Source organism: Ranitomeya imitator, chromosome 6, assembly GCF_032444005.1.
Source record: "Ranitomeya imitator isolate aRanImi1 chromosome 6, aRanImi1.pri, whole genome shotgun sequence".
Classification (NCBI taxonomy): Eukaryota; Metazoa; Chordata; class Amphibia; order Anura; family Dendrobatidae; genus Ranitomeya; species Ranitomeya imitator.
The window spans coordinates 438,833,525-438,859,129 of NC_091287.1; the positions used below are offsets into that span (position 1 = coordinate 438,833,525).

At 42.0% G+C, this 25,605-nt stretch overlaps 1 protein-coding gene across 2 annotated transcripts in view; it reads right to left on the bottom strand.

Moving 5' to 3' along the window:
- Positions 1–17,743: 17,743 nt before the first annotated feature.
- Positions 17,744–25,605, bottom strand: part of CA8 (carbonic anhydrase 8) — a 262,733-nt gene continuing 254,871 nt past the window's right edge. Inside the window, exons 8-9 of one of the 2 annotated variants that reach the window (XM_069731386.1) lie at positions 24,489–24,628; positions 17,744–22,750 (exon numbers count right to left, since the gene is read on the bottom strand). In XM_069731386.1, coding sequence (XP_069587487.1) covers positions 24,494–24,628 — 135 coding nt within the window. In that variant the 3' untranslated portion in view covers positions 17,744–22,750; positions 24,489–24,493. The remainder of the gene's footprint in view (positions 22,751–24,488; positions 24,629–25,605) is intronic. The other variant, XM_069731385.1, reaches the window with a different exon arrangement.

A 25,605-nucleotide genomic window follows, 5' to 3' on the forward strand; every position in this document is an offset into this window, starting at 1 on the left:
ACTCTAGGTTCAGCACCTGTTCACACTGAGTCTATGTTTGGATGTGCCGGTCAGGTTTTTGAAATGTAATCTCTAGCCTTCTGATTGTGCACTCCGCCTCCTAGCCACAGGTGTTTTAATTACAGCAGGTCCAATACCCCTCCACAGAGAGAGAGAATTTTAGTCTAAGAAGAGGTTTCACATGTACCCATTCAGATGGAGACGTTTATTCTCAGCGAGGTAAGGCAAGTGTAGGACCTGGTATAGGAGAGATGCCGTAAAGGGGCTACCAGGTACACATAAAATTGGCCATTTTTATGCGCTAAACTCTCTCATTTTTCATATTTCTAGTGCAGTAATGCAGTTCAAATTTCGTTTTTCATGTTTGTATGTTCTAGCGCTGCAGTGTGCTGCCTTATTTACTTAACTATATACGAGTTGGCGACTCTAGGTTCAGCACCTGTTCACACTGAGTCTATGTTTGGATGTGCCGGTCAGGTTTTTGAAATGTATTCTCTAGCCTTCTGATCGTGCACTCCGCCTCCTAGCCACACGTGTTTTAATTACAGCAGGTCCAATACCCCTCCACAGAGAGAGAGAATTTTAGTCTAAAAAGAGGTTTCACATGTACCCATTCAGATGGAGACGTTTATTCTCAGCGAGGTAAGGCAAGTGTAGGACCTGGTATGTTGTGAATTCTGTGGCAGAGCTCCCCCCTGTGGTCACAAGTGGTACTTCGGCTGATTCTCTCTGGGAGCTTCCGTTTGTGGAGGAAAGTGGTACTGCAGCTTCTGAGTTTCCTCCCTCAGGTGATCTGGTGAGGTCGTTAGCTGCTTCTCTACTTAACTCCACCTGATGCTGTGATCCATGCTTCCTGTCACTGTTCCAGTGTTGGACTTGTGTTTCTCTGGATCATTCCTGTGGCCTGCTGCTCTGCATAGCTAAGTGCTTCTTTGCTATTTGTTGCTATTTTTTCTGTCCAGCTTGTCTATTTGTTTTGCTGGAAGCTCTGGGACGCAAAGGGTGTACCTCCGTGCCGTTAGTTCGGTACGAAGGGTCTTTTTGCCCCCTTTGCGTGGTTTTCTTTAGGGTTTTGTGTAGACCGCAAAGTTATCTTTCCTATCCTCGTTCTGTCTAGAATATCGGGCCTCACTTTGCTGAATCTATTTCATCCCTACGTTTGTCTTTTCATCTTACTCACAGTCATTATATGTGGGGGGCTGCCTTTTCCTTTGGGGTATTTCTCTGAGGCAAGGTAGGCTTATTTTTCTATCTTCAGGCTAGTTAGTTTCTCAGGCTGTGCCGAGTTGCATAGGGAGCGTTAAGCGCAATCCACAGCTGCCTCTAGTTGCGTTTGGAGAGGATCAGGAATTGCGGTCTACAGAGTTTCCACGTCTCAGAGCTCGTTCGATTATTTTGGGTTATTGTCAGATCACTGTATGTGCTCTGATCGCTATGTACATTGTGTTACTGAATTGCCTATCATAACACTGGTATAAGAGAGATGCCGTAAAGGGGCTACCAGGTATACATAAAATTGGCCATTTTTATGCGCTAAACGCTCTCATTTTTCACATTTCTAGTGCAATAATGCAGTTCAAATTTCGTTTTTCAAGTTTGTATGTTCTAGCGCTGCAGTGTGCTGCCTTATTTACTTAACTATATACGAGTTGGCGACTCTAGGTTCAGCACCTGTTCACACTGAGTCTATGTTTGGATGTGCCGGTCAGGTTTTTGAAATGTATTCTCTAGCCTTCTGATCGTGCACTCCGCCTCCTAGCCACAGGTGTTTTAATTACAGCAGGTCCAATACCCCTCCACAGAGAGAGAGAATTTTAGTCTAAAAAGAGGTTTCACATGTACCCATTCAGATGGAGACGTTTATTCTCAGCGAGGTAAGGCAAGTGTAGGACCTGGTATAAGAGAGATGCCGTAAAGGGGCTACCAGGTACACATAAAATTGGCCATTTTTATGCGCTAAACGCTCTCATTTTTCATATTTCTAGTGCAGTAATGCAGTTCAAATTTCGTTTTTCAAGTTTGTATGTTCTAGCGCTGCAGTGTGCTGCCTTATTTACTTAACTATATACGAGTTGGCGACTCTAGGTTCAGCACCAGTTCACACTGAGTCTATGTTTGGATGTGCCGGTCAGGTTTTTGAAATGTATTCTCTAGCCTTCTGATCGTGCACTCCGCCTCCTAGCCACAGGTGTTTTAATTACAGCAGGTCCAATACCCCTCCACAGAGAGAGAGAGAATTTTAGTCTAAGAAGAGGTTTCACATGTACCCATTCAGATGGAGATGTTTATTCTCAGCGAGGTAAGGCAAGTGTAGGACCTGGTATAAGAGAGATGCCGTAAAGGGGCTACCAGGTACACATAAAATTGGCCATTTTTATGCGCTAAACGCTCTCATTTTTCATATTTCTAGTGCAGTAATGCAGTTCAAATTTCGTTTTTCATGTTTGTATGTTCTAGCGCTGCAGTGTGCTGCCTTATTTACTTAATTATATACAAGTTGGCCACTCTAGGTTCAGCACCTGTTCACACTGAGTCTATGTTTGGATGTGCCGGTCAGGTTTTTGAAATGTATTCTCTAGCCTTCTGATCGTGCACTCCGCCTCCTAGCCACAGGTGTTTTAATTACAGCAGGTCCAATACCCCTCCACAGAGAGAGAGAATTTTAGTCTAAGAAGAGGTTTCACATGTACCCATTCAGATGGAGACGTTTATTCTCAGCGAGGTAAGGCAAGTGTAGGACCTGGTATAAGAGAGATGCCGTAAAGGGGCTACCAGGTACACATAAAATTGGCCATTTTTATGCGCTAAACTGTTGTGAATTCTGTGGCAGAGCTCCCTCCTGTGGTCACAAGTGGTACTTCGGCTGGTTCTCTCTGTGAGCTTCCGTTGGTGGAGGAAAGTGGTACTGCGGCTCCTGAGTTTCCTTCCTCAGGTGATGTGATGAAGTCGTTAGGTGCTGCTCTATTTAACTCCACCTAGTGCTTTGATCCTGGCTTCCAGTCAATGTTCTAGTATTGGACCTGTTTCCTCCTGGATCGTTCCTGTGGCCTGCTGCTCTTCATAGCTAAGTTCCTCTTTGCTATTTGTTTGCTGTTTTTTTCTGTCCAGCTTGTCAATTTGTTTTTTTCTGCTTGCTGGAAGCTCTGGGACGCAGAGGGTGTACCTCCGTGCCGTTAGTTCGGTACGGAGGGTCTTTTTGCCCCCTTTGCGTGGTTTTTGTAGGGTTTTGTGTTGACCGCAAAGTTACCTTTCCTATCCTCGCTCTGTTCAGAAAGTTGGGCCTCACTTTGCTAAATCTATTTCATCTCTACGTTTGTCTTTTCATCTTAACTCACAGTCATTATATGTGGGGGCTGCCTTTTCCTTTGGGGTATTTCTCTGAGGCAAGGTAGGCTTATTTTCTATCTTCAGGCTAGCTAGTTTCTCAGGCCGTGCCGAGTTGCATAGGGAGCGTTAGGCGCAATCCACGGCTGCCTTTAGTGTGGTTGGGTAGGATTAGGGATTGCGGTCAACAGAGTTCCCACGTCTCAGAGCTCGTTCTTGTTTTTTGGGTTATTGCCAGGTCACTGTATGTGCGCTGACCTCTATGTCCATTGTTGTACTGAATTACCTTTCATAACAGTACTGGAAGCCAAAAGTACTAATGATTCCCAATAGAGGGAAAAAAGAAGTTCTGAGACCATTTTTTTTTCTTTGCACTGTGTTTTGCCTTTTTTTCCCCCCTAGACATTTGGGTGGTTCAGGACACAGGTGTAGCAATGGACATTAAAGGTCTGTCTTCATGTGTGGATCAGCTCACGGCAAGAGTACAAAGTATTCAAGACTTTGTGGTTCAGAATTCTATGTTAGAACCGAGAATTCCTATTCCTGATTTGTTTTTTGGAGATAGAACTAAATTTCTGAGTTTCAAAAATAATTGTAAACTATTTCTGGCTTTGAATCCTCGCTCCTCTGGTGACCCAGTTCAACAAGTTAGGATCGTTATTTCTTTTTTGCGTGGCGACCCTCAGGACTGGGCATTTTCTCTTGCGTTAGGAGATCCTGCATTAAGTAATATCGATGCATTTTTCCTGGCGCTCGGATTGCTGTACGATGAGCCTAATTCTGTGGATCAGGCAGAGAAGAATTTGCTGGCTTTGTGTCAGGGTCAGGATGAAATAGAGGTATATTGTCAGAAATTTAGAAAGTGGTCCGTACTCACTCAGTGGAATGAAGGTGCGCTCGCAGCTATTTTCAGAAAAGGTCTCTCTGAAGCCCTTAAGGATGTCATGGTGGGATTTCCTATGCCTGCTGGTCTGAATGAGTCTATGTCTTTGGCCATTCAGATCGGTCGACGCTTGCGCGAGCGTAAATCTGTGCACCATTTGACGGTATTACCTGAGCTTAAACCTGAGCCTATGCAGTGCGATAGGACTTTGACGAGAGTTGAACGGCAAGAACACAGACGTCTGAATGGGCTGTGTTTCTACTGTGGTGATTCCACTCATGCTATCTCTGATTGTCCTAAGCGCACTAAGCGGTTCGCTAGGTCTGCCACCATTGGTACGGTACAGTCAAAATTTCTTCTGTCTGTTACCTTGATCTTCTCTTTGTCATCGTATTCTGTCATGGCATTTGTGGACTCAGGCGCTGCTCTGAATTTGATGGACTTGGAGTATGCTAGGCGTTGTGGGTTTTTCTTGGAGCCCTTGCAGTGTCCTATTCCATTGAGAGGAATTGATGCTACGCCTTTGGCCAAGAATAAGCCTCAGTACTGGACCCAGCTGACCATGTGCATGGCTCCTGCACATCAGAAGGTTATTCGCTTTCTGGTGTTGCATAATCTGCATGATGTGGTCGTGTTGGGGTTGCCATGGCTACAAGTCCATAATCCAGTATTAGATTGGAAATCCATGTCTGTGTCCAGCTGGGGTTGTCAGGGGGTACATGGTGATGTCCCATTTCTGACTATTTCGTCATCCACCCCTTCTGAGATTCCTGAGTTCTTGTCTGATTACCGGGATTTATTTGATGAGCCCAAGTCCGATACCCTACCTCCGCATAGGGATTGTGATTGTGCTATCGATTTGATTCCTGGTAGTAAATTCCCAAAAGGTCGACTGTTTAATTTATCTGTGCCTGAGCACGCCGCTATGCGGAGTTATGTGAAGAAGTCTTTGGAGAAGGGGCATATTCGCCCGTCATCGTCGCCATTAGGAGCAGGGTTCTTTTTTGTAGCCAAGAAGGATGGTTCACTGAGACCTTGTATAGATTACCGCCTTCTAAATAAGATCACGGTTAAATTTCAGTACCCCTTGCCATTGTTATCTGATTTGTTTGCTCGGATTAAGGGGGCTAGTTGGTTCACCAAGATAGATCTTCGTTGTGCGTATAATCTTGTGCGTATTAAGCGAGGCGATGAGTGGAAAACTGCATTTAATACGCCCGAGGGCCATTTTGAGTATCTAGTAATGCCATTCGGACTTGCCAATGCTCCATCAGTGTTTCAGTCCTTTATGCATGACATCTTCCGAGAGTACCTGGATAAATTCCTGATTGTGTACTTAGATGACATTTTGATCTTCTCGGATGATTGGGAGTCTCATGTGAAGCAGGTCAGAACGGTGTTTCAGGTCCTGCGTGCTAATTCTTTGTTTGTGAAGGGATCAAAGTGTCTCTTTGGTGTTCAAAAGGTTTCATTTTTGGGGTTCATCTTTTCCCCTTCTACTATCGAGATGGACCCTGTTAAGGTCCAAGCCATCCATAATTGGACTCAGCCGACATCTCTGAAAAGTCTGCAAAAGTTCCTGGGCTTTGCTAATTTTTATCGTCGCTTCATCTGCAATTTTTCTAGTATTGCTAAACCATTGACCGATTTGACCAAGAAAGGTGCTGATTTGGTCAATTGGTCTTCTGCTGCGGTGGAAGCTTTTCAAGAGTTGAAGCGTCGTTTTTCTTCTGCCCCTGTGTTGTGTCAACCAGATGTTTCGCTTCCGTTCCAGGTCGAGGTTGATGCTTCTGAGATTGGAGCAGGGGCTGTTTTGTCGCAGAGAAGTTTTGATTGCTCGGTGATGAAACCATGCGCCTTCTTTTCCAGGAAGTTTTCGCCTGCTGAGCGAAATTATGATGTGGGCAATCGAGAGTTGCTGGTCATGAAGTGGGCATTCGAGAAGTGGCGTCATTGGCTTGAAGGAGCCAAGCATCGCGAGGTGGTCTTGACTGATCATAAGAACTTGACTTATTTCGAGTCCGCCAAGCGGTTGAATCCTAGACAAGCTCGTTGGTCATTGTTTTTTGCCCGTTTTGACTTTTTGATTTCATACCTTCCAGGCTCTAAAAATGTGAAGGCGGATGCTCTGTCTAGGAGTTTTGTGCCCGACTCTCCGGGTGTATCTGAGCCGGCGGGTATCCTCAAAGAGGGAGTAATTGTGTCTGCCATCTCCCCTGATTTGCAGCGGGTGCTGCAAAAATTTCAGGCTAATAAACCTGATCGTTGCCCAGCGGAGAAACTGTTTGTCCCTGATAGGTGGACGAATAAAGTTATCTCTGAGGTTCATTGTTCGGTGTTGGCTGGTCATCCTGGAATCTTTGGTACCAGAGAGTTGGTGGCTAGATCCTTTTGGTGGCCATCTCTGTCGCGGGATGTGCGTGCTTTTGTGCAGTCCTGTGGGATTTGTGCTCGGGCTAAGCCCTGCTGTTCTCGTGCCAGTGTGTTGCTTTTGCCCTTGCTGGTCCCGAAGAGGCCTTGGACACATATCTCTATGGATTTTATTTCAGATCTTCCCGTCTCTCAAAAGATGTCAGTCATTTGGGTGGTCTGAGATCGCTTCTCTAAGATGGTCCATTTGGTACCCTTGTCTAAATTGCCTTCCTCCTCTGATTTGGTGCCATTGTTTTTCCAGCATGTGGTTCGTTTACATGGCATTCCAGAGAATATCGTTTCTGACAGAGGTTCCCAGTTTGTTTCGAGGTTTTGGCGAGCCTTTTGTGGTAGGATGGGCATTGACTTGTCTTTTTCCTCGGCTTTCCATCCTCAGACTAATGGCCAGACCGAACGAACCAACCAGACCTTGGAAACATATCTGAGATGCTTTGTTTCTGCTGATCAGGATGACTGGGTGTCCTTTTTGCCTTTGGCTGAGTTCGCCCTTAAGAATCGGGCCAGCTCGGCTACCTTGGTTTCACCGTTTTTCTGCAACTCTGGGTTCCATCCTCGTTTCTCTTCAAGGCAGGTTGAGTCTTCGAACTGTCCTGGTGTGGATACTGTGGTGGACAGGTTGCAGCAGATTTGGACTCATGTAGTGGACAATTTGACTTTGTCCCAGGAGAAGGCTCAACGTTTCGCTAATCGCAGAAGCTGTGTGGGTCCCCGACTTCGGGTTGGGGACTTGGTTTGGTTATCTTCTCGTCATATTCCTATGAAGGTTTCCTCTCCTAAGTTTAAACCTCGTTTTATTGGTCCGTATAGGATTTCTGAGGTTCTTAATCCTGTGTCTTTTCGTCTGACCCTTCCAGATTCTTTTTCCATACATAATGTATTCCATAGGTCATTGTTGCGGAGATACGTGGCACCTATGGTTCCATCTGTTGATCCTCCTGCCCCGGTTTTGGTGGAGGGGGAGTTGGAGTATATTGTGGAGAAGATTTTGGATTCTCGTGTTTCAAGGCGGAAACTCCAGTATCTGGTTAAGTGGAAGGGTTATGCTCAGGAAGATAATTCCTGGGTCTTTGCCTCTGATGTCCATGCTCCCGATCTTGTTCGTGCCTTTCATATGGCTCATCCTGGTCGTCCTGGGAGCTCTGGTGAGGGTTCGGTGACCCCTCCTCAAGGGGGGGGGTACTGTTGTGAATTCTGTGGCAGAGCTCCCTCCTGTGGTCACAAGTGGTACTTCGGCTGGTTCTCTCTGTGAGCTTCCGATGGTGGAGGAAAGTGGTACTGCGGCTTCTGAGTTTCCTTCCTCAGGTGATGTGGTGAAGTCGTTAGGTGCTGCTCTATTTAACTCCACCTAGTGCTTTGATCCTGGCTTCCAGTCAATGTTCTAGTATTGGACCTATTTCCTCCTGGATCGTTCCTGTGGCCTGCTGCTCTTCATAGCTAAGTTCCTCTTTGCTATTTGTTTGCTGTTTTTTTCTGTCCAGCTTGTCAATTTGTTTTTTTCTGCTTGCTGGAAGCTCTGGGACGCAGAGGGTGTACCTCCGTGCCATTAGTTCGGTACGGAGGGTCTTTTTGCCCCCTTTGCGTGGTTTTTGTAGGGTTTTGTGTTGACCGCAAAGTTACCTTTCCTATCCTCGCTCTGTTCAGAAAGTTGGGCTTCACTTTGCTAAATCTATTTCATCTCTACGTTTGTCTTTTCATCTTAACTCACAGTCATTATATGTGGGGGCTGCCTTTTCCTTTGGGGTATTTCTCTGAGGCAAGGTAGGCTTATTTTCTATCTTCAGGCTAGCTAGTTTCTCAGGCCGTGCCGAGTTGCATAGGGAGTGTTAGGCGCAATCCACGGCTGCCTTTAGTGTGGTTGGGTAGGATTAGGGATTGCGGTCAACACAGTTCCCACGTCTCAGAGCTCGTTCTTGTTTTTTGGGTTATTGCCAGGTCACTGTATGTGCGCTGACCTCTATGTCCATTGTGGTACTGAATTACCTTTCATAACACTAAACGCTCTCATTTTTCATATTTCTAGTGCAGTAATGCAGTTCAAATTTCGTTTTTCAAGTTTGTATGTTCTAGCGCTGCAGTGTGCTGCCTTATTTACTTAACTATATACGAGTTGGCGACTCTAGGTTCAGCACCTGTTCACACTGAGTCTATGTTTGGATGTGCCGGTCAGGTTTTTGAAATGTATTCTCTAGCCTTCTGATCGTGCACTCCGCCTCCTAGCCACAGGTGTTTTAATTACAGCAGGTCCAATACCCCTCCACAGAGAGAGAGAATTTTAGTCTAAGAAGAGGTTTCACATGTACCCATTCAAATGGAGATGCTACACCCTTGGCTAAGGATAAACCTCAGTACTGGACACAGATGACTATGTACATGGCTCCTGCACATCAGGAAGATTGCCGTTTTCTGGTGTTGCATAACCTGCATGATGTTGTTGTGCTGGGATTTCCATGGTTACAGGAACATAATCCGGTGCTGGATTGGAAACCTATGTCTGTGACTAGTTGGGGTTGTCAAGGGGTACATAGTGACGTTCCTTTGATGTCAATTTCCTCTTCCCCCTCTTCTGAGGTCCCTGAGTTTTTGTCAGATTTGCAGGATGTATTTGATGAGCCCAAGTCCAGTTCCCTTCCTCCACATAGGGACAGTGATTGTGCTATTAACTTTATTCCTGGTTGTATGTTCCCTAAGGGCCGACTTTTCAATCTGTCTGTGCTAGAGCATGCCGCCATACGGAGCTATGTTAAGGAATCTTTGGAGAAAGGGCATATTCGGCCCTCTTCGTCACCATTGGGAGCGGGTTTCTTTTTTGTTGCTAAGAAGGATGGCTCCTTGAGACCCTGTATTAATTATCGTCTTCTTAATAAGATCACGGTCAAATTCCAATACCCCTTGCCTTTGCTTACTGATTTGTTTGCTCAGATTAAGGGGGCTAGTTGGTTTACTAAGATTGACCTCCGAGGGGCATATAATCTTGTTCGTATTAAACAGGGTGACGAATGGAAAACTGCATTTAATACGCCCGAAGGCCATTTTGAATACCTTGTGATGCCATTTGGGCTCTCTAATGCTCCATCTGTGTTCCAGTCTTTCATGCATGATATACAATTATCTTGATAAATTCATGGTCGTATATTTGGATGATATTTTGATTTTTTCCAATGATTGGGAGTCTCATGTGAAGCAGGTCAGGATGGTGTTCCAGATCCTTCGTGATAATGCTTTATTTGTGAAGGGGTCTAAGTGCCTATTCGGAGTTCAGAAGGTCTCTTTTTTGGGTTTTGTTTTTTCTCCCTCGTCTATAGAAATGGATCCTGTTAAGGTCCAAGCTATTCATGACTGGATCCAACCCACATCTGTGAAGGGTCTTCAAAAATTTTTGGGCTTTGCTAATTTCTATCGCCGTTTCATTGCCAACTTTTCCAGTGTTGTTAAGCCCCTTACTGATTTGACGAAGAAGGGCGCTGATGTTACGAATTGGTCCTCTGAGGCTGTTGAGGCCTTTCAAGAGCTTAAACGCCGATTTACTTCTGCCCCTATGTTGCGTCAACCGGATGTTTCTCTTCCTTTTCAGGTTGAAGTCGACGCTTCTGAGATTATTGGGGCAGGGGCCGTCTTGTCTCAGAGGGAGTCTGATGGTTCTTTGATGAAACCATGTGCTTTTTTTTCCAGAAAGTTTTCGCCTGCGGAACGCAATTATGATGTCGGCAATCGGGAGTTGTTGGCTATGAAGTGGGCGTTTGAGGAGTGGCGACATTGGCTTGAGGGAGCTAAACACCGTGTTGTGGTCCTGACCGATCATAAGAATCTGATTTACCTCGAGTCGGCCAAGTGGCTGAATCCTAGACAGGCTCGATGGTCCCTGTTTTTCTCCCGTTTTGATTTTGTGGTCTCGTATCTTCCGGGATCTAAGAATGTTAAGGCTGATGCCCTCTCTAGGAGTTTTTCGCCTGATTCTCCTGGAGTCCTTGTGCCGGTTTACTGATGAGCGAGCATTGTGTTCTGGATCACTGCGTTGAGAAACACGTGATGATGTCTCTGCGGTGTTGGATGTTTTGATCTCCCCGAGGTCATTCATCCTTATGTTTATAGTCCTTTTACTAGGCACTGCTCCTAATAGCCAGTTTCCTAGTCCACACTGATGAGGGGCAAATACCCTGAAACAGCTGTCTGTGGATGGATACCATGTTTTGGCATAGGTGGTTTTCCTTTTTGGATGCTGCCCTTCCCATGGTTGTTCCTTCCTGGTGAAAGACCTGGCTATTTATTTCTTGCGTTGAGAAACACATGATGGTGTCTCCGCGGCTTTTCTACATGCATTTGCATATTTCCCATAAGGGATGGGAGCAATGTTCTGGATCACTGCGTTGAGAAACACGTGATGGTGTCTCCGCGGTGTTGGATGTTTTGATCTCCCTGAGGTCATTCATCCTTATGTTTATAGTCCTTTTACTAGGCACTGTTCCTAATAGCCAGTTGCCTACTCCACACTGATGAGGGGCAAATACCCTGAAACAGCTGTCTGTGGATGGATACCATGTTTTGGCATAGGTGGTTTTCCTTTTTGGATGCTGCCCTTCCCGTGGTTGCTCCTTCCCGGTGAAAGACGTAGCTATTTATTGCTTGCATTGAGAAACACGTAATGGTGTCTCCACAGCATTTCTACATACATTTGCATATTTCCCATAAGGGATGGGAGCAGTGTTCTCGATCACTGCGTTGAGAAACACGTGATGGTGTCTCCGCGGTGTGGGATGTTTTGATCTCCCCGAGGTCATTCATCCTTATGTTTATAGTCGTTTTACTAGGCACTGCTCCTAATAGCCAGTTTCCTACTCCACACTGATGAGGGTGAAATACAACGAAACAGCTGTCTGTGGATACCATGTTTTGGCATAGGTGGTTTTCCTTTTTGGATGCTGCCCTTCCCATGGTTGTTCCTTCACGGTGAAAGACCTGGCTATTTATTGCTTGCATTGAGAAACACGTGATGGTGTTTCCGTGGCTTTTCTACATGCATTTGCATATTTCCCATAAGGGATTATTATTATTATTATTTATTGTTATAGCGCCATTTATTCCATGGCGCTTTACATGTAAGGAGGGGTATACATAATAAAAACAAGTACAATAATCTTAAACAATACAAGTCATAACTGGTACAGGAGGAGAAAGGTCCCTGCCCGCAAAGGCTCACAATCTACAAGGTATGGGTGAGGATACAGTAGGTGAGGATAGAGCTGGTCGTGCAGCGGTTTGGTCAATCGGTGGTTACAGCAGGTTATAGGCTTGTCGGAAGAGGTGGGTCTTCAGGCTTTCGATGGTAGGTGAGAGTCTGATATGTTGTGGTAGAGAGTTCCAGAGTAGGGGTGATGCGCGAGAGAAATCTTGTATGCGATTGTGGGAAGAGGAGATAAGAGGGGAATAGAGAAGGAGATCTTGTGAGGATCGGAGGTTGCGTGCAGGAAAGTACCAGGAGACAAGGTCACAGATGTATGGAGGAGACAGGTTGTGGATGGCTTTATACGTCATGGTTAGGGTTTTGTACTGAAGTCTCTGGGCAATGGGGAGCCAGTGAAGGGATTGACAGAGGGGAAAAGCTGGGGAATAGTGGGGGGACAGGTGGATTAGTCGGGCAGCAGAATTTAGAATAGATTGGAGGGGTGCAAGAGTGTTTGAGGGGATGTTACGAATTGGTCCTCTGAGGCTGTTGAGGCCTTTCAAGAGCTTAAACGCCGATTTACTTCTGCCCCTATGTTGCGTCAACCGGATGTTTCTCTTCCTTTTCAGGTTGAAGTCGACGCTTCTGAGATTATTGGGGCAGGGGCCGTCTTGTCTCAGAGGGAGTCTGATGGTTCTTTGATGAAACCATGTGCTTTTTTTTCCAGAAAGTTTTCGCCTGCGGAACGCAATTATGATGTCGGCAATCGGGAGTTGTTGGCTATGAAGTGGGCGTTTGAGGAGTGGCGACATTGGCTTGAGGGAGCTAAACACCGTGTTGTGGTCCTGACCGATCATAAGAATCTGATTTACCTCGAGTCGGCCAAGTGGCTGAATCCTAGACAGGCTCGATGGTCCCTGTTTTTCTCCCGTTTTGATTTTGTGGTCTCGTATCTTCCGGGATCTAAGAATGTTAAGGCTGATGCCCTCTCTAGGAGTTTTTCGCCTGATTCTCCTGGAGTCCTTGTGCCGGTTTACTGATGAGCGAGCATTGTGTTCTGGATCACTGCGTTGAAAAACACGTGATGGTGTCTCCGGTGTTGGATGTTTTGATCTACCCGAGGTCATTCATCCTTATGTTTATAGAGATATACTTTAGTCACTGACTGGTGTGCTTTTCCTACAGTGGTACTTGGCAGCTGAAAGCTAAACCAATTTCATTAAGGAGGCACTCGCCATTTTTGAAGAATTAGGGCCTGAAACTTTATCAAGCGGACTTCCCATTAGGTAAATCGAAGCACGCAAAGACTTTATAAGCCAAATATATTCCATTTTGCATACATTGACTCAGTATACATTTGCCTCAAATGCATTAAAAGCAGAGTTGATTAACCTTTTAAACACAATGGATAAAACAAAAATGGTATACACTGCAGTAAACATTTTTTAGCAATAGTTACCAGTGGCCGGTGTCACCAACAGGCACACTGGGGCTAGTGCGGGGGTCCTGGATGAACAAGGGGGCTCCTTTGATGTCACCAACGTGCTATGCGGCCCATGAGTCAGGGGAGCCCTGTGCCAGCGCTGGTACCAGCCCCTCCTTTAAATATTCACCCTTCCTCGTTCCCTGCTGCCCCGGTCTCTGCTGCTCTGGTTCAGTATGGGGCCCATTATACTGTATGGAGCAATATATGGGGTCCATAATACTGTATGGAGCAATATATGGGGCCCATTATATTGTATGGAGCACATTATATGGTATGGAGCAACATATACGGACCATTATAATATATTGAGGATTATGTGGTGCCCATAATATTCTCCGTGTGACTGCAGATTTTAACCCCTTCACCCCGGAGCCTGTTTTCACCTTCCTGACCAGGCCAAAGACTTTTAACCCTTCACTGCAAAGCCTGTGTTCACTTTAATGTGGTATAGAAGATGCAAAGCACAGCCTGAAAGGGGGGAGGTGCACAGTCATAGGTGCCCAAACCTAAACGTATAAAATATAAGTGACTAGCACACTCCAAAGTGTTGTGATGCAAAAGATGGGGGTTTATTACATACAGTAATCACAAACGTTTTGGTTGATACTGGACCTTCATCAGTGTGCGACATACACTTGTATGCATGAATGGCCCCAGAGAGATTGGTTACTTTAATTTGCATCAGTGAAAAGATTCTGGTAAGCAAAATACCGGGAAAGATAGCACAAGACTGTCAAGTGGCGTTAAGCCAAAGGAATATATAGCGATGAGGCACAAAGGAGCCGTCAGCGCGCCGGGACACTATGGATATACACTGTATCCACCACTAGTAAGGTGTCATGCGGTGGATACCGCGTATATCCATAGTGTCCTGGCGCGCTGACGGCTCCTTTGTGCCTCATCGCTATATATTCCTTTGGCTTACCGCCACTTGACAGCCTTGTGCTATCTTTCCCGGTATTTTTCTTACCAGAATCTTTTTACTGATGCAAATTAAAGTAACCAATCTCTCTGGGGCCATTCAAGCATACAAGTGTATCTAGCACACTGATGAAGGTCCAGTATCGACCGAAACGTTTGTGATTACTGTATGTAATAAACCCCCATCTTTTGCATCACAACACTTTGGAGTGTGCTAGTCACTTATATTTTATGTGTTCACTTTAATGACCAGGCCAATTTTTTCAATTCTGACCACTGTCAAATAATTAGATCATAACTCTGGAATGCTTCAATAGATCCCACTAATTCTGTGATTGCTTTTTTTGCAGTATATTGTACTTCATGATAGTGGTAAAATTTATTTGATATGACTTATGATTATTTGGGAAAAAATCTGAAATTTGACAAAATTTTGAAAATTTAGCAATTTTCAAACATTTATGCCTTGCCCTGAATAGGCTAATGTTACATAAAATAGTTCATAAATAACATTTTCCACATGTCTACTTTACATCAGCACAACTTTTGAAACATCATTTTTTTTGTTAGGATGTTACAAGGGTTAAAAGTTGACCAGCTATTTCTCATTTTTACAAAAATAGTAATAAAACCATTTTTTTTAGGGACCACATCACATTTGAAGCGACTGGAAGTGGCCAGTCCTGCCAGTGGAAAATGTATGCAACTGTATAGGCATACATATACATACTATAAAAAATCATGATTGCTGCAGATCCCCAAACTTGTGAAAATTGGTAGCACAATTATTGTGATTTGTCCTGAGGAAGAAGCATGTGTGCTTATAAATACAGTACGTTAGCAAATAAAAAAGCGCATTTACATCTCTACTGCATCTTATACTTTTTGCAGCTCAGATTTACTTCCGCCTTTGTCCAGTTTTCACAGACTGTACTATACATCCGTGGCATATACTTGTCAGGAAACTTCTAAGTGTACACAGAACATAAACTTGAGTACAATGTGAACTGAGCCTAATTTTATTGCATTGAAGTATTTAAAATAAATTATTATTTTTGCTGTATTTAAGAAATTCTAAGGCAAAATTTAAGTTTATGGCCCATTCATCATTGCCACCAAATTATATCAATTGATACTAAAGTCTATGGGCCACATTAACACAATAATGGAGCAAAAGTTTTTAGGATTAAAAGTTTTCATATTTTTATTTAAAACTGTATTTTTTGTTGAGTTTTTTTCATTGAAATAAAGTACAAGCATATAAAATAAATGTTTAAAATAAATTACATTATAATACAGGAATCTCTCTAACATGCCTTAAAAAAACTGTATGGAGAGGGAGAAAATGTGTCATAATTTTTATGGACTGTCCTGGAATTTCTGTACGATTGGAACCCTGGAGTGGCACCTATAACAGATGAAGATGGTAACTGGTGAGTATAAGACATGGGGTAGGGCATTTAGATAACTAGCACCACTCCAGTAATGCAATAAAAATAAACGCTGCAATGGTGCTTTAAGTTAGAGTTTACACCAGCTGATTTGCAGCATCTACCCAATGCCAGTTGGTGTCATGTTTGCTCATTTAATAGCCGGTTTAAACATGATAACTGTGCTTACATTGCACATAGAACAATTTATCATAGATCGTTCTGTGCACAAAGACTGTTATTATTCTTGGCAGCATTTTCTGATTACACAGAATGATGTGCAGTTTAGAACATTGATTTTTTTAAGTCAGCCAGAAGATCATTTCCCACGATGAATGACCATATTGCGCGTTGTTGGTGGATGTGATATTGGCAACCTCTTTACCCCATATGATTATTGGGAAAAGAGCATACAGGGAACATTCATTCAAATAGAGTTATACATTAATTACCAAATTCATTCATCAGTATTAATTTATAAATTAATCACCTGAAAAGGATAAGGTGGAAGCCCCAGAAGGTGGTTAAAACAGGTTCTGTGCAAGACACTCTTAAAAAATTTTACCGACTAAATAATAATACTGCAACCACCGCGCTAAACTCAGGCTGAAAAAATCAATATACTTACTTCTATTATGGCTGTTTTTGTATTATATGGGGACCCTTATGGGTAAAGGGTTACACCTAATTACAATGAGCTCAGCGGATGTTGTGTGGTCAGTGCCTGAAGCTGAGGTTCCTGGACGGTAACGTCCCAGTGAGTAGCGGGAAGGCACCAGCGCCTCGCGTGCCCCGGCTGGAAGCAACGCTGAGGACGAGGTACCGAGATGGGGGTCCTTCCCGGCTTTTTGTGACGTCACACTAGCTCCACCCCCATCTCGGTACCTCGTCCTCAGCGTTGCTTCTGGCCGGGGCACGCGAGGCGCTGGTGCCTTCCCGCTACTCACTGGGATGTTACCGTCCAGGAACCTCAGCTTCAGGCACTGACCACACAACATCCGCTGAGCTCATTGAGTGTTGCAACTGGCACCGCATTCAGAGGATCACTTTACCATCTTCACCGCATGTATTTTCCTAAGCAGGATTTGGTGAGTGCCAGTTGATTTCCATAGATACTCCTGCAACTTATGTGGTATTCAATAATCCAATGATTTAAGGCACCATTAGCATTATTTGCTTTATTTGTGCTTTATCTATTTATCAGCATTTGGTTTACTACACCGTGGAAACAGTAACGCTCAACCTCACACAGTTACACTCCAGGTGCAGCTTATATGGTCTTATAAAAGGAGTAAGTGTATTCCACCAATATCGCTGATAATTCATTTATACGGTCAAAACACTATACCGATTTTTTGTATATTTTATTTTACCTTCCAGCATTGGTTTATCACACCGTGGAAAGAGAAACACTTAACCCCACATAGGAACACCTTATACAGTCTCATAAGAGCAGTAAGTTTATTTAACCAATATCCTTGGTAATTTATTTGTACGGCCTCAATTAATATACCAACCTCCTGTATATTTTGCCTTTCAGTGAATTGCTGTAATTAGGTGTAACCCTTTACCCATAAGGGTCCCCATATAGTACAAAAACAGCCATAATAGAAGTAAGTATATTGATTTTTGCAGCCTGAGTTTAGCGCGGTGGTTGCAGTATTATTATTTAGTCAGTATTAATTTATATTTAATAGATAAATCACTATGAAGTTTAATCATTTGAATTTACTACTGTTTTCAAACACAGATGAAGAAAATAGACACAAAAAAGCAAAGCAATTGAACAATAGGGAAACAAATTCTTGCTGCATCCTATAATAATACCATGGGTACAGACTGCTTGAAAATAATGCATTCTATTACTTATAGTACCCAAAAATTACTCTATATAACAAATGTCACAAAGATGAGGAAAATAACAGCCCTAGAAAAGCATTAGTTTTGTTTTCAGAAGCATGCTATCAAGGACCCAGTTGCAGACAGGATGTGCAATAGCAATTTAAGTTAGCTTTTTCCCATTCCCAAATCTGCATAGAATGTAGCAGTTCCAAGAAATATGAGGCAATAAATCAATTGCTGCCAAATAACACCAGCAGGCTGCAAAATCAAAGAAATCAATTTGTTTAATAGCTCTGGAGAATGATACTAGAGCATGGAAATCTTACATTAATTCTCCTTATACAAAATACATTGTTCAAAAAAAGGGGACACTAAAATATCACATCCAAGACATCACTGAATGAAATATTCCAGTTGCAAATCTTTATTCACTACATAGTGGAATGCGTTGAGAACAATAAAACATAAAAATGATCAATGAAAATCAAAATTAATATCCCATGGAGGTCTAGATTTGTAATGATACTCAAAATCAATATGGAAAATGAAATTACAGGCTGATACAACTTCAATAGAAATGACTCGAGACAAGGAAATGATGTTCAATAGTGTGTGTGACATCCACGTGCCTGTATGACCTTCCTACAAGGCCTGAGCATGCTCCAGATGAAGCGGTGGATGTTCTCCTGAGAGACCTCCTCCCACAACTGGATTGGGTGTGGTGCAATGTGGCATTGGTGGGTGGAACAAGACATGATGTCCCAGATGTGCTTGATTGGATTCAGGTCTGGGGAACGGGCAGGCCAGTCCATAGCATTAATGCCTTCATCACGAAGGAAGGAACTGCTGACACACTTCAGACACATGAGGCCTAGCCTTGTCATGCATCAGAAGGAACCCATGGCCCACTGCACCTGCATATGGTCTCACAATGCGTCTGAGGATCTCATCCCGATACCTAGTGGCAATCAGGGTACCTCTGGCTAGCATATGAAAAGAAATGCTTCCCCACATTATTACTGATCCACTGTCAAACCGGTAATGTTGGAGGATGTTGCAGGTAGCAAAATGTTTTCCATGGCATCTCCAGAATCTGTCACATTTGTCTCATGTTCTCAGTGTGAACCTGCTCTCATCCATGAAGAGCACAGGGTGCCAATGTCAAATCTAACAATCTTGGTGTGCTCAGCAAATGCCAAACTCCCTGCACAATGTTGGGCTGTAAGGACAAAACCCACTTGTGGACTTTGTGCCCTCAGACCACCTTCATGGAGTCTGTTTCTGACAGATTGAGCAGAAACATGAATGTTTGTGGCCTACTAGACGTCATATTGCAGGGCTCTGGCACTGCTTCTCCTGTTCCTTCTTGCACAAAGGAGGAGGTAGCTGTCCTGTTGCTGGGTTGTTGCCCTCATCCGGACCGCTCCATATCTCCTGGTGTACTGGCCTGTCTCCTGGAATTTTCTCCATGTTCTGGACACTGTGCTGAAAGACACAGCTACCCTACTTGCCACGGCTCACATTGATGTGCCATTCTGGCGATTGATGTGGCTATCCAATAGTTTTCACTTTTCTTAATTTTAACAATATGCCTGTCCTCTCACAAGCATTGCAGCATTCAGCTTTCATAACTGTCAGCATGACCAAGTACTCCTTTCCTTCATTGTTGCAACCCTGTGATGGCTGTTATGGCCAGATTCGTACTCATCATAATTTCTACTCAGTCTGTCTCAACCCCTTTCTGTGCAAATTCATGCCCCCTTCCACTTCTACCTACTGTTGCTCGTCATTCTCTTCCTCCTCCACCAAATCCTGCAGCATGTGACATGGACCTTGAGGTCCCATAACACTCCCAGGGCAGAACTAAAATGGTGCAAATTGGTGTACTTCCTCCATTTCTCCTTGCATCCTGGTGTTTTTTAAGAATAAATATTAGCTGGATCAAATTTCTGATTCCACATTTGTCCCTACTGGCAAATCAAATTGTGTTGCCTTTTCAAAGGGCTTCCATAGGCATCATGAATAATTAATTATCTACCAATGTCAGATCTCAAAATAAACCATGCTCCAGTTTTATTGCTGCATGTTGTAGGCCATCACTGATTCACACTGTTCATACAAATGCGGCTTCATGTACAGTGTAGAATTCCAGTGGGTTGAGCCATCACAAACAAGGTGCTCTAGCAGCCCCTTGATTTTCCTTTTTTCTTTTTTAGCAAAGCCATTAGGGAGTGCTTTCACACTTTTCTAGCCATTGAAACCACCTTTCTCAACTGTACATTCTTGTGAAAGAAATCTTACACTATTAAATTCAGAATGTAAGTCATGTATGGGACATACCTTATGTTGCCTGATCATAAGCAGCCAGAATGTTCCAAGCATTGTTGCTCATAACAACTCAATGGGGGGGGGGGGCAACCAAAGGGCAAGTTGTTTCTTGATGAATAGTGTCAATTGGAAAAAAGTCTTTCTGTTGTAGATTGTTTCTTGGCCCTCATGATGCTATGGATTAGGGACTTTGGGACAGAATTGAAACAGGTGTCATTGACAGATAAACCATTATGGCAGCAGAGGGGATGGACTGAGGAGAACACTGAGTGTCTCACTTTCAGAGGCTGTGATTGAGATAAAGGATGGGACATATATTATATTGATCTTTTAGCTTCATCCCTGCTAATGTGCTTGCCAAATGCCAAGGAGGCCAAATGTGACTTGTGCCTAATACTACTATTACTGTTGGGACAGTTGTTACAAGCACTACTGAAGATGTTAGAGCTTCTGCAAGCAGGAACCACATTTCTATTCAAGATTTTTTTTTCTTTCGTCATGCCACATCCATTGCCCATGACATGTGACATGTTAGGGTTTAGCATACATTTTGTAAAGAAGTATTACATTAAATTTGTTTTTAAATTTCTTAACAAACTTAACCTGTTTTTAGTTTAAAATTCTCCCAAACTTGACAAAAAATCTTAACCCTGAGTAACAGAGGTTGCTAAGAAAGTATATCCATGGAAAGTATTTTGTGGTAACAGCCAGCAATATTGCTGTGGCACCTATGATTGTTAAATGCGAAAAGACAAATAGTTAGAAAACTTTAACCTCTTTTTGTTGTTTTTTATTAATATTTTTTTAAATAATGATAATTTTCCCCTTCACCCAGAATTCTAAAATGCTAGATTGTGACATTTTTACAAGTAGGTTCCTAACAGGTAGTGACCATGTGGAAGCAGTGGCAGTATCATTGTAGGGTGTATGGTATCTAGAGTAGACTATTAAAAAAAAATAGAAAGGGAGCTGAAAATGCAGGTAGAATCACGTCCCATAAGTAAGCACCTGCACCTGGGCACTGTATTTAGGAGGCAGCTACATGCGTCTATTACTGTATTAGACTACTGAAGAAAGCTCAACAAATTATTTAAAACAGTGTGCATACTTTAGTAGGTAAACACTTGTGTTTAAGTTTGAGGATTTTAAGTGTTGATTTTAATAAAAATCATAATTTAAATTATATTAAAAAAAGGCCACATACCTTTGCAAAATAAAATGGGACCAGAAAATCTAGGTAGAATCACGTCCCAATATCAAGCATGTGCAACTGTTCACTGTATTCAGGTGGCGTGTGTACACGCCTATCCTTAGACTATTAGAGAAGCTGGTTCAAAAATTATTTTAAACACCTCTCACACTCTGGTAGGAAAGTATTTGTATTTAATTTTCAGAATTAAGGAGAATTCTTCGAAAAACATAAAAAGAAAAAAATCAAGTGAAATTTCAACCAGCTGGCCATCATTTTGCCGGATTGGAGCAAAGTGAATCACAAAAAATTCAGACTCTATCAAACCTAACTTTTTTTTTAATTCATGATTATTTTGATTGACTTCAAATTCATTTGCTCATCTCTTGTTTTTGGAGATTGCAGAACAAAAAAAATGTGGACATAAGTCAAATAATGTAGATCACTTCCAAACTATATTAATAGCATATATTTCTGAGAAACAGCTAAACAGAAAAATCTATTCTTTTTTTAAGTCATAATATAAAGGGAACAATCTTGTATATTATTTCAGAGAATTATTTAAAGTTACAGTAACAAATAAACACAAATGAACACACTCGCATGACATTAAATTATACATATATCTAAAACATAAAAATAAAACTCAAATCTGTAAAAATGAACTGTAAAATATGAATATTAAAAACTTCTCTAAGAAATTGTCATTTACATATGAAACTTGGAAATATCCTAATTTACAACTATTGTACAGAATTTATCTAAATACTGAATGGTAGTGCTGAAATATCATAGATCATATATAGGTTTAATTTTGAACTGATCAAACATTGTGATATCAAATATGGCAAAAATTGCATTGTGCTTGTCCACCATGGATACCTTCTTTAAAAAGCCTATATTATACTGGGAATATATGAAATTACTGACTTTTGTTAGTTTTTATTGCTTTTTCAATCAGGCAATTATTTTCCATGCGCACTATTAGGAAACTTGGATAACAGTGAGAGCTGCCGTCAAGCAATAGCTCGAGTTTCAATGAACATTTGTCTATGAATTAGTCATCTATGCATGGAATACTGCATGTAATACATTTCTCCTACAGTGATGACTACCAGGGAAATGCATGATTTGTTGCAGCTTCCCCTGGCATTCTTAACTTTCCGAAGCCAGAACTGTTGATTGCTGGGTTAGCTTCAATGTAAAATTGGTTGTCTTCAACAAACAATCCTTTGAAGCTATGTCTAGTATACAATGAAAGTATTTTTAAACTATTTAATTGTATTTACTGCCTTTTTAAATGCTGACGGTTCTAGAAGTTTGCTGGTAGTTGCAAAAAAATATCAAGTCCAAAGGACTTTTAAACCTTGGGAGAATTTAGCAGTAATTAGAAGAAAATTGTCAGAAAAATAAATTAGAACTATCTTTGATCAGCTAAAGATAAATGCTCATAAGTTTTACAATTGTACTGGATTTACTAATAAAAATATCTAGGAAAATGTTAAGTATATGAATCAATGGATTATGACTTAAGGTCCATTATACAATTACATTGTCATTTACATTGTTCCTTGATAGAATTATTTGCAAACCTATGTATTTCCTGCCATGAATAAAAATTTGAGAAAATAGTATGCTAAAATCTGCTGCAATCTTCTCCGTGGACTACTTGAATGGTACACTGCTCTTTATATGCACCCATGACAAATTTAGAATAATTTCTACAGTCCATTAAACATGTCTTCAAGTTCAATTCCTGCAAGTGAAAAAGACAATAGAGAAATCATAAGTCCAATATCAGCTATTCTAATGAACACAAAATATAAGCAATTTTATAAACACTGTACAAATTTCAGGGGTATAATAAGTCTTTCTAACTTTTGTAAATGCCATTTTCTGAATAGTGAAGTTGTAGAAATCTTGTGCCCTACTACAATACCCCTTACCCACTGCCCTACATACCATATTGGCAAGCCAAGAAGCTGCTATGGGGCTTTTGATGAAAAAAATGCTAAACTTTAGTTACCTTATTCTTTGGTACTGAGTGAGGAGACCTTAGGAAGGCTTCTTATACAAAGAAACTGCCTTATCAGTAAGTCATAAAAGGACTTTTGTCCAGAGGGTATGCAATTGTTTTAGGGCTTATTAGGCACTTATTAAATATATTAAAAAAAGTCAAGATCAAAACATGAGACTAAAAAATGATTCATACTAAACTAGTGGACTAGATTTAAACAAATTCTAGAGGATTAAGGTACCGTTACAATTAACGATTTACCAACGATCACGACCAGCGATACGACCTGGCCGTGATCATTGGTAAGTCGTTGTGTGGTCGCTGGAGAGCTGTCACACAGACAGCTCTCCAGCGACCAACGATGCCGAAGTCCCCGGGTAACCAGGGTAAACATCGGGTTACTAAGCGCAGGGCCGCGCTTAGTAACCGGATGTTTACCCTGGTTACCATTGTAAAAGTAAAAAAAAAACACTACATACTTACATTCCTGTCGCGTCCCCCAGCGTCAGCTTCCCTGCACTGTGTAAGCGCTGGCCGGGAAGCAGAGCGGTGATGTCACCGCTGTGCTCTGCTTTACGGCCGGCGCTGACACTGGGGGACGCAGGGAAGCTGACACTGAAGGACGCGACAGGAATGTAAGTATGTAGTGGTTTTTTTTTACTCTTACAATGGTAACCAGGGTAAACATCGGGTTACTAAGCGCGGCCTTGCGCTTAGTAACCCGATGTTTACCCTGGTTACCAGTGAAGACATCGCTGAATCGGCGTCACACACGCCGATTCAGCGATGTCAGCGGGTGATCCAGCGACGAAATAAAGTCCTGATCATTCCCCAGCGACCAACGATCTCCCAGCAGGGGCCTGATCGTTGGTCGCTGTCACGCATAATGATTTTGTTAATTATATCGTTGCTACGTCACAAAAAACAACTATATTGTTAACGATATCGTTATGTGTGACGGTACCTTAAGTACTATGTTCCTTTTCTGTAAAAGGACTAGGATTATATATATATTTTTTTTTGAGAGCACTTGTTTTGTTTGGTTCACCTTGTATATATTGTATGAGTTCCATTGTATATTATGTACATATTATTTATACATGTTGTAATACCTGACTTTATGTGAGGGATATTAATACCTGGAAGATGGAAGTCAGAGCAGTCTGTGGTTGAAAGGCATATGGTTTGCCAGAAGAAAGTGTGAAACACAGACCTTGAATCAGGTACTCCACATTAAGACCGTACATGAATTATGTGCGTGTTCTGTCTTTGTTTTTCATGGTTAGCACTGGTACCCATTGTACTCTATAGAGCTCTTCACATGAGTCAAAATGTTGATGAAATGCAGACTGTCTTTTTCATGTCTGAATGAGGCATTAGACACCAATTTTGATGATTTCATGTATTCGATAGGGTTCTGTTGCATATTGTACCATATCAATTTTGATAAACTCACTTGAAATACAAATGTTCCCACCTTTTTTATTGAAAGGCAGCTCGTATAATCCTGTCACTAAGAGGTTGAGTTGGTCTGAAATTATCAGCCAAGATTCCATCGCTTTCATCCTCAAGATCAGCTCCTTTTATATGCATTCTCAGACGCCTGAATTCTTCCATCTGCAAGAAACACCCCACATCTCACAGTTTACAATAGAAATATTTATTAACCGTATATTCATTGACAGTTTTCTGGAGGCCACAAGAGGTATTATTATTGTCAGGGTCCAACATTTAGTGATAATGAACAAGTACATGTTCCCCTTAAGTTATGCTCTCCACTATGCTGGGATCACAGCGCAGAAGCCAACGGCAGCAAATGATTTGTTGGTCCGTTGTGCATCAAATATCAAAAACATAATTAATCCCTGACTATTAGTAGAATACATTATATTACCAGACACTGAACCTACAGGCGATGCTCTGGTCCTCCGGAGGGCCAGCCTGACAATGATTATCAAACATAAAAGAATGAAAAATGAGTGAAGTTAATCTGTAAATCAATTCATAACTTAAAGTTAAGATGTTAACATGCAGAACGTTGGTGTCCATTTCTCAACATGTATTTCATCCATGTTCAACTTAATACGGTAGTCGAATAAACTATTGATTTATCCCATCAATTCATTTTTACTGAATTAGTAGTAGTAAACAATATGTATGTTTTGTAAAATGCCTTTTTGGTATAAGTATTTTCTTGAAAATAAGTTGAAGACAGCAGGTCTTGATGCTAGGACTACAAACAGTCAGCTGTATTCTGTTTGGAAGCCTTATGAAAATGTTCAATTTCCCTTCAACGCTACCATAGAGAAAAAAAAGAAGTACAAAGTTAATACTAAAATCAATGGGTGTGTGTTCTCGAGAGAGAGAGGTGCTTTTTGTATCTGACCACAATTGGTCCAGTCAAAATTTCTTAAAATAGTAATTGTTATTGGGTTTTCTAAGTCAGACAACTTCTTTTGTATATGACAAGTGTAACTATACATTTTTTGTAGACATCAGTTTTCGGTTATCATTTCAGTTTTGTCAAGTTTGACATTTTAGCATCAAACATTGTAACATTCCTCTATGATATGAGAGAATAAATAATATCTACA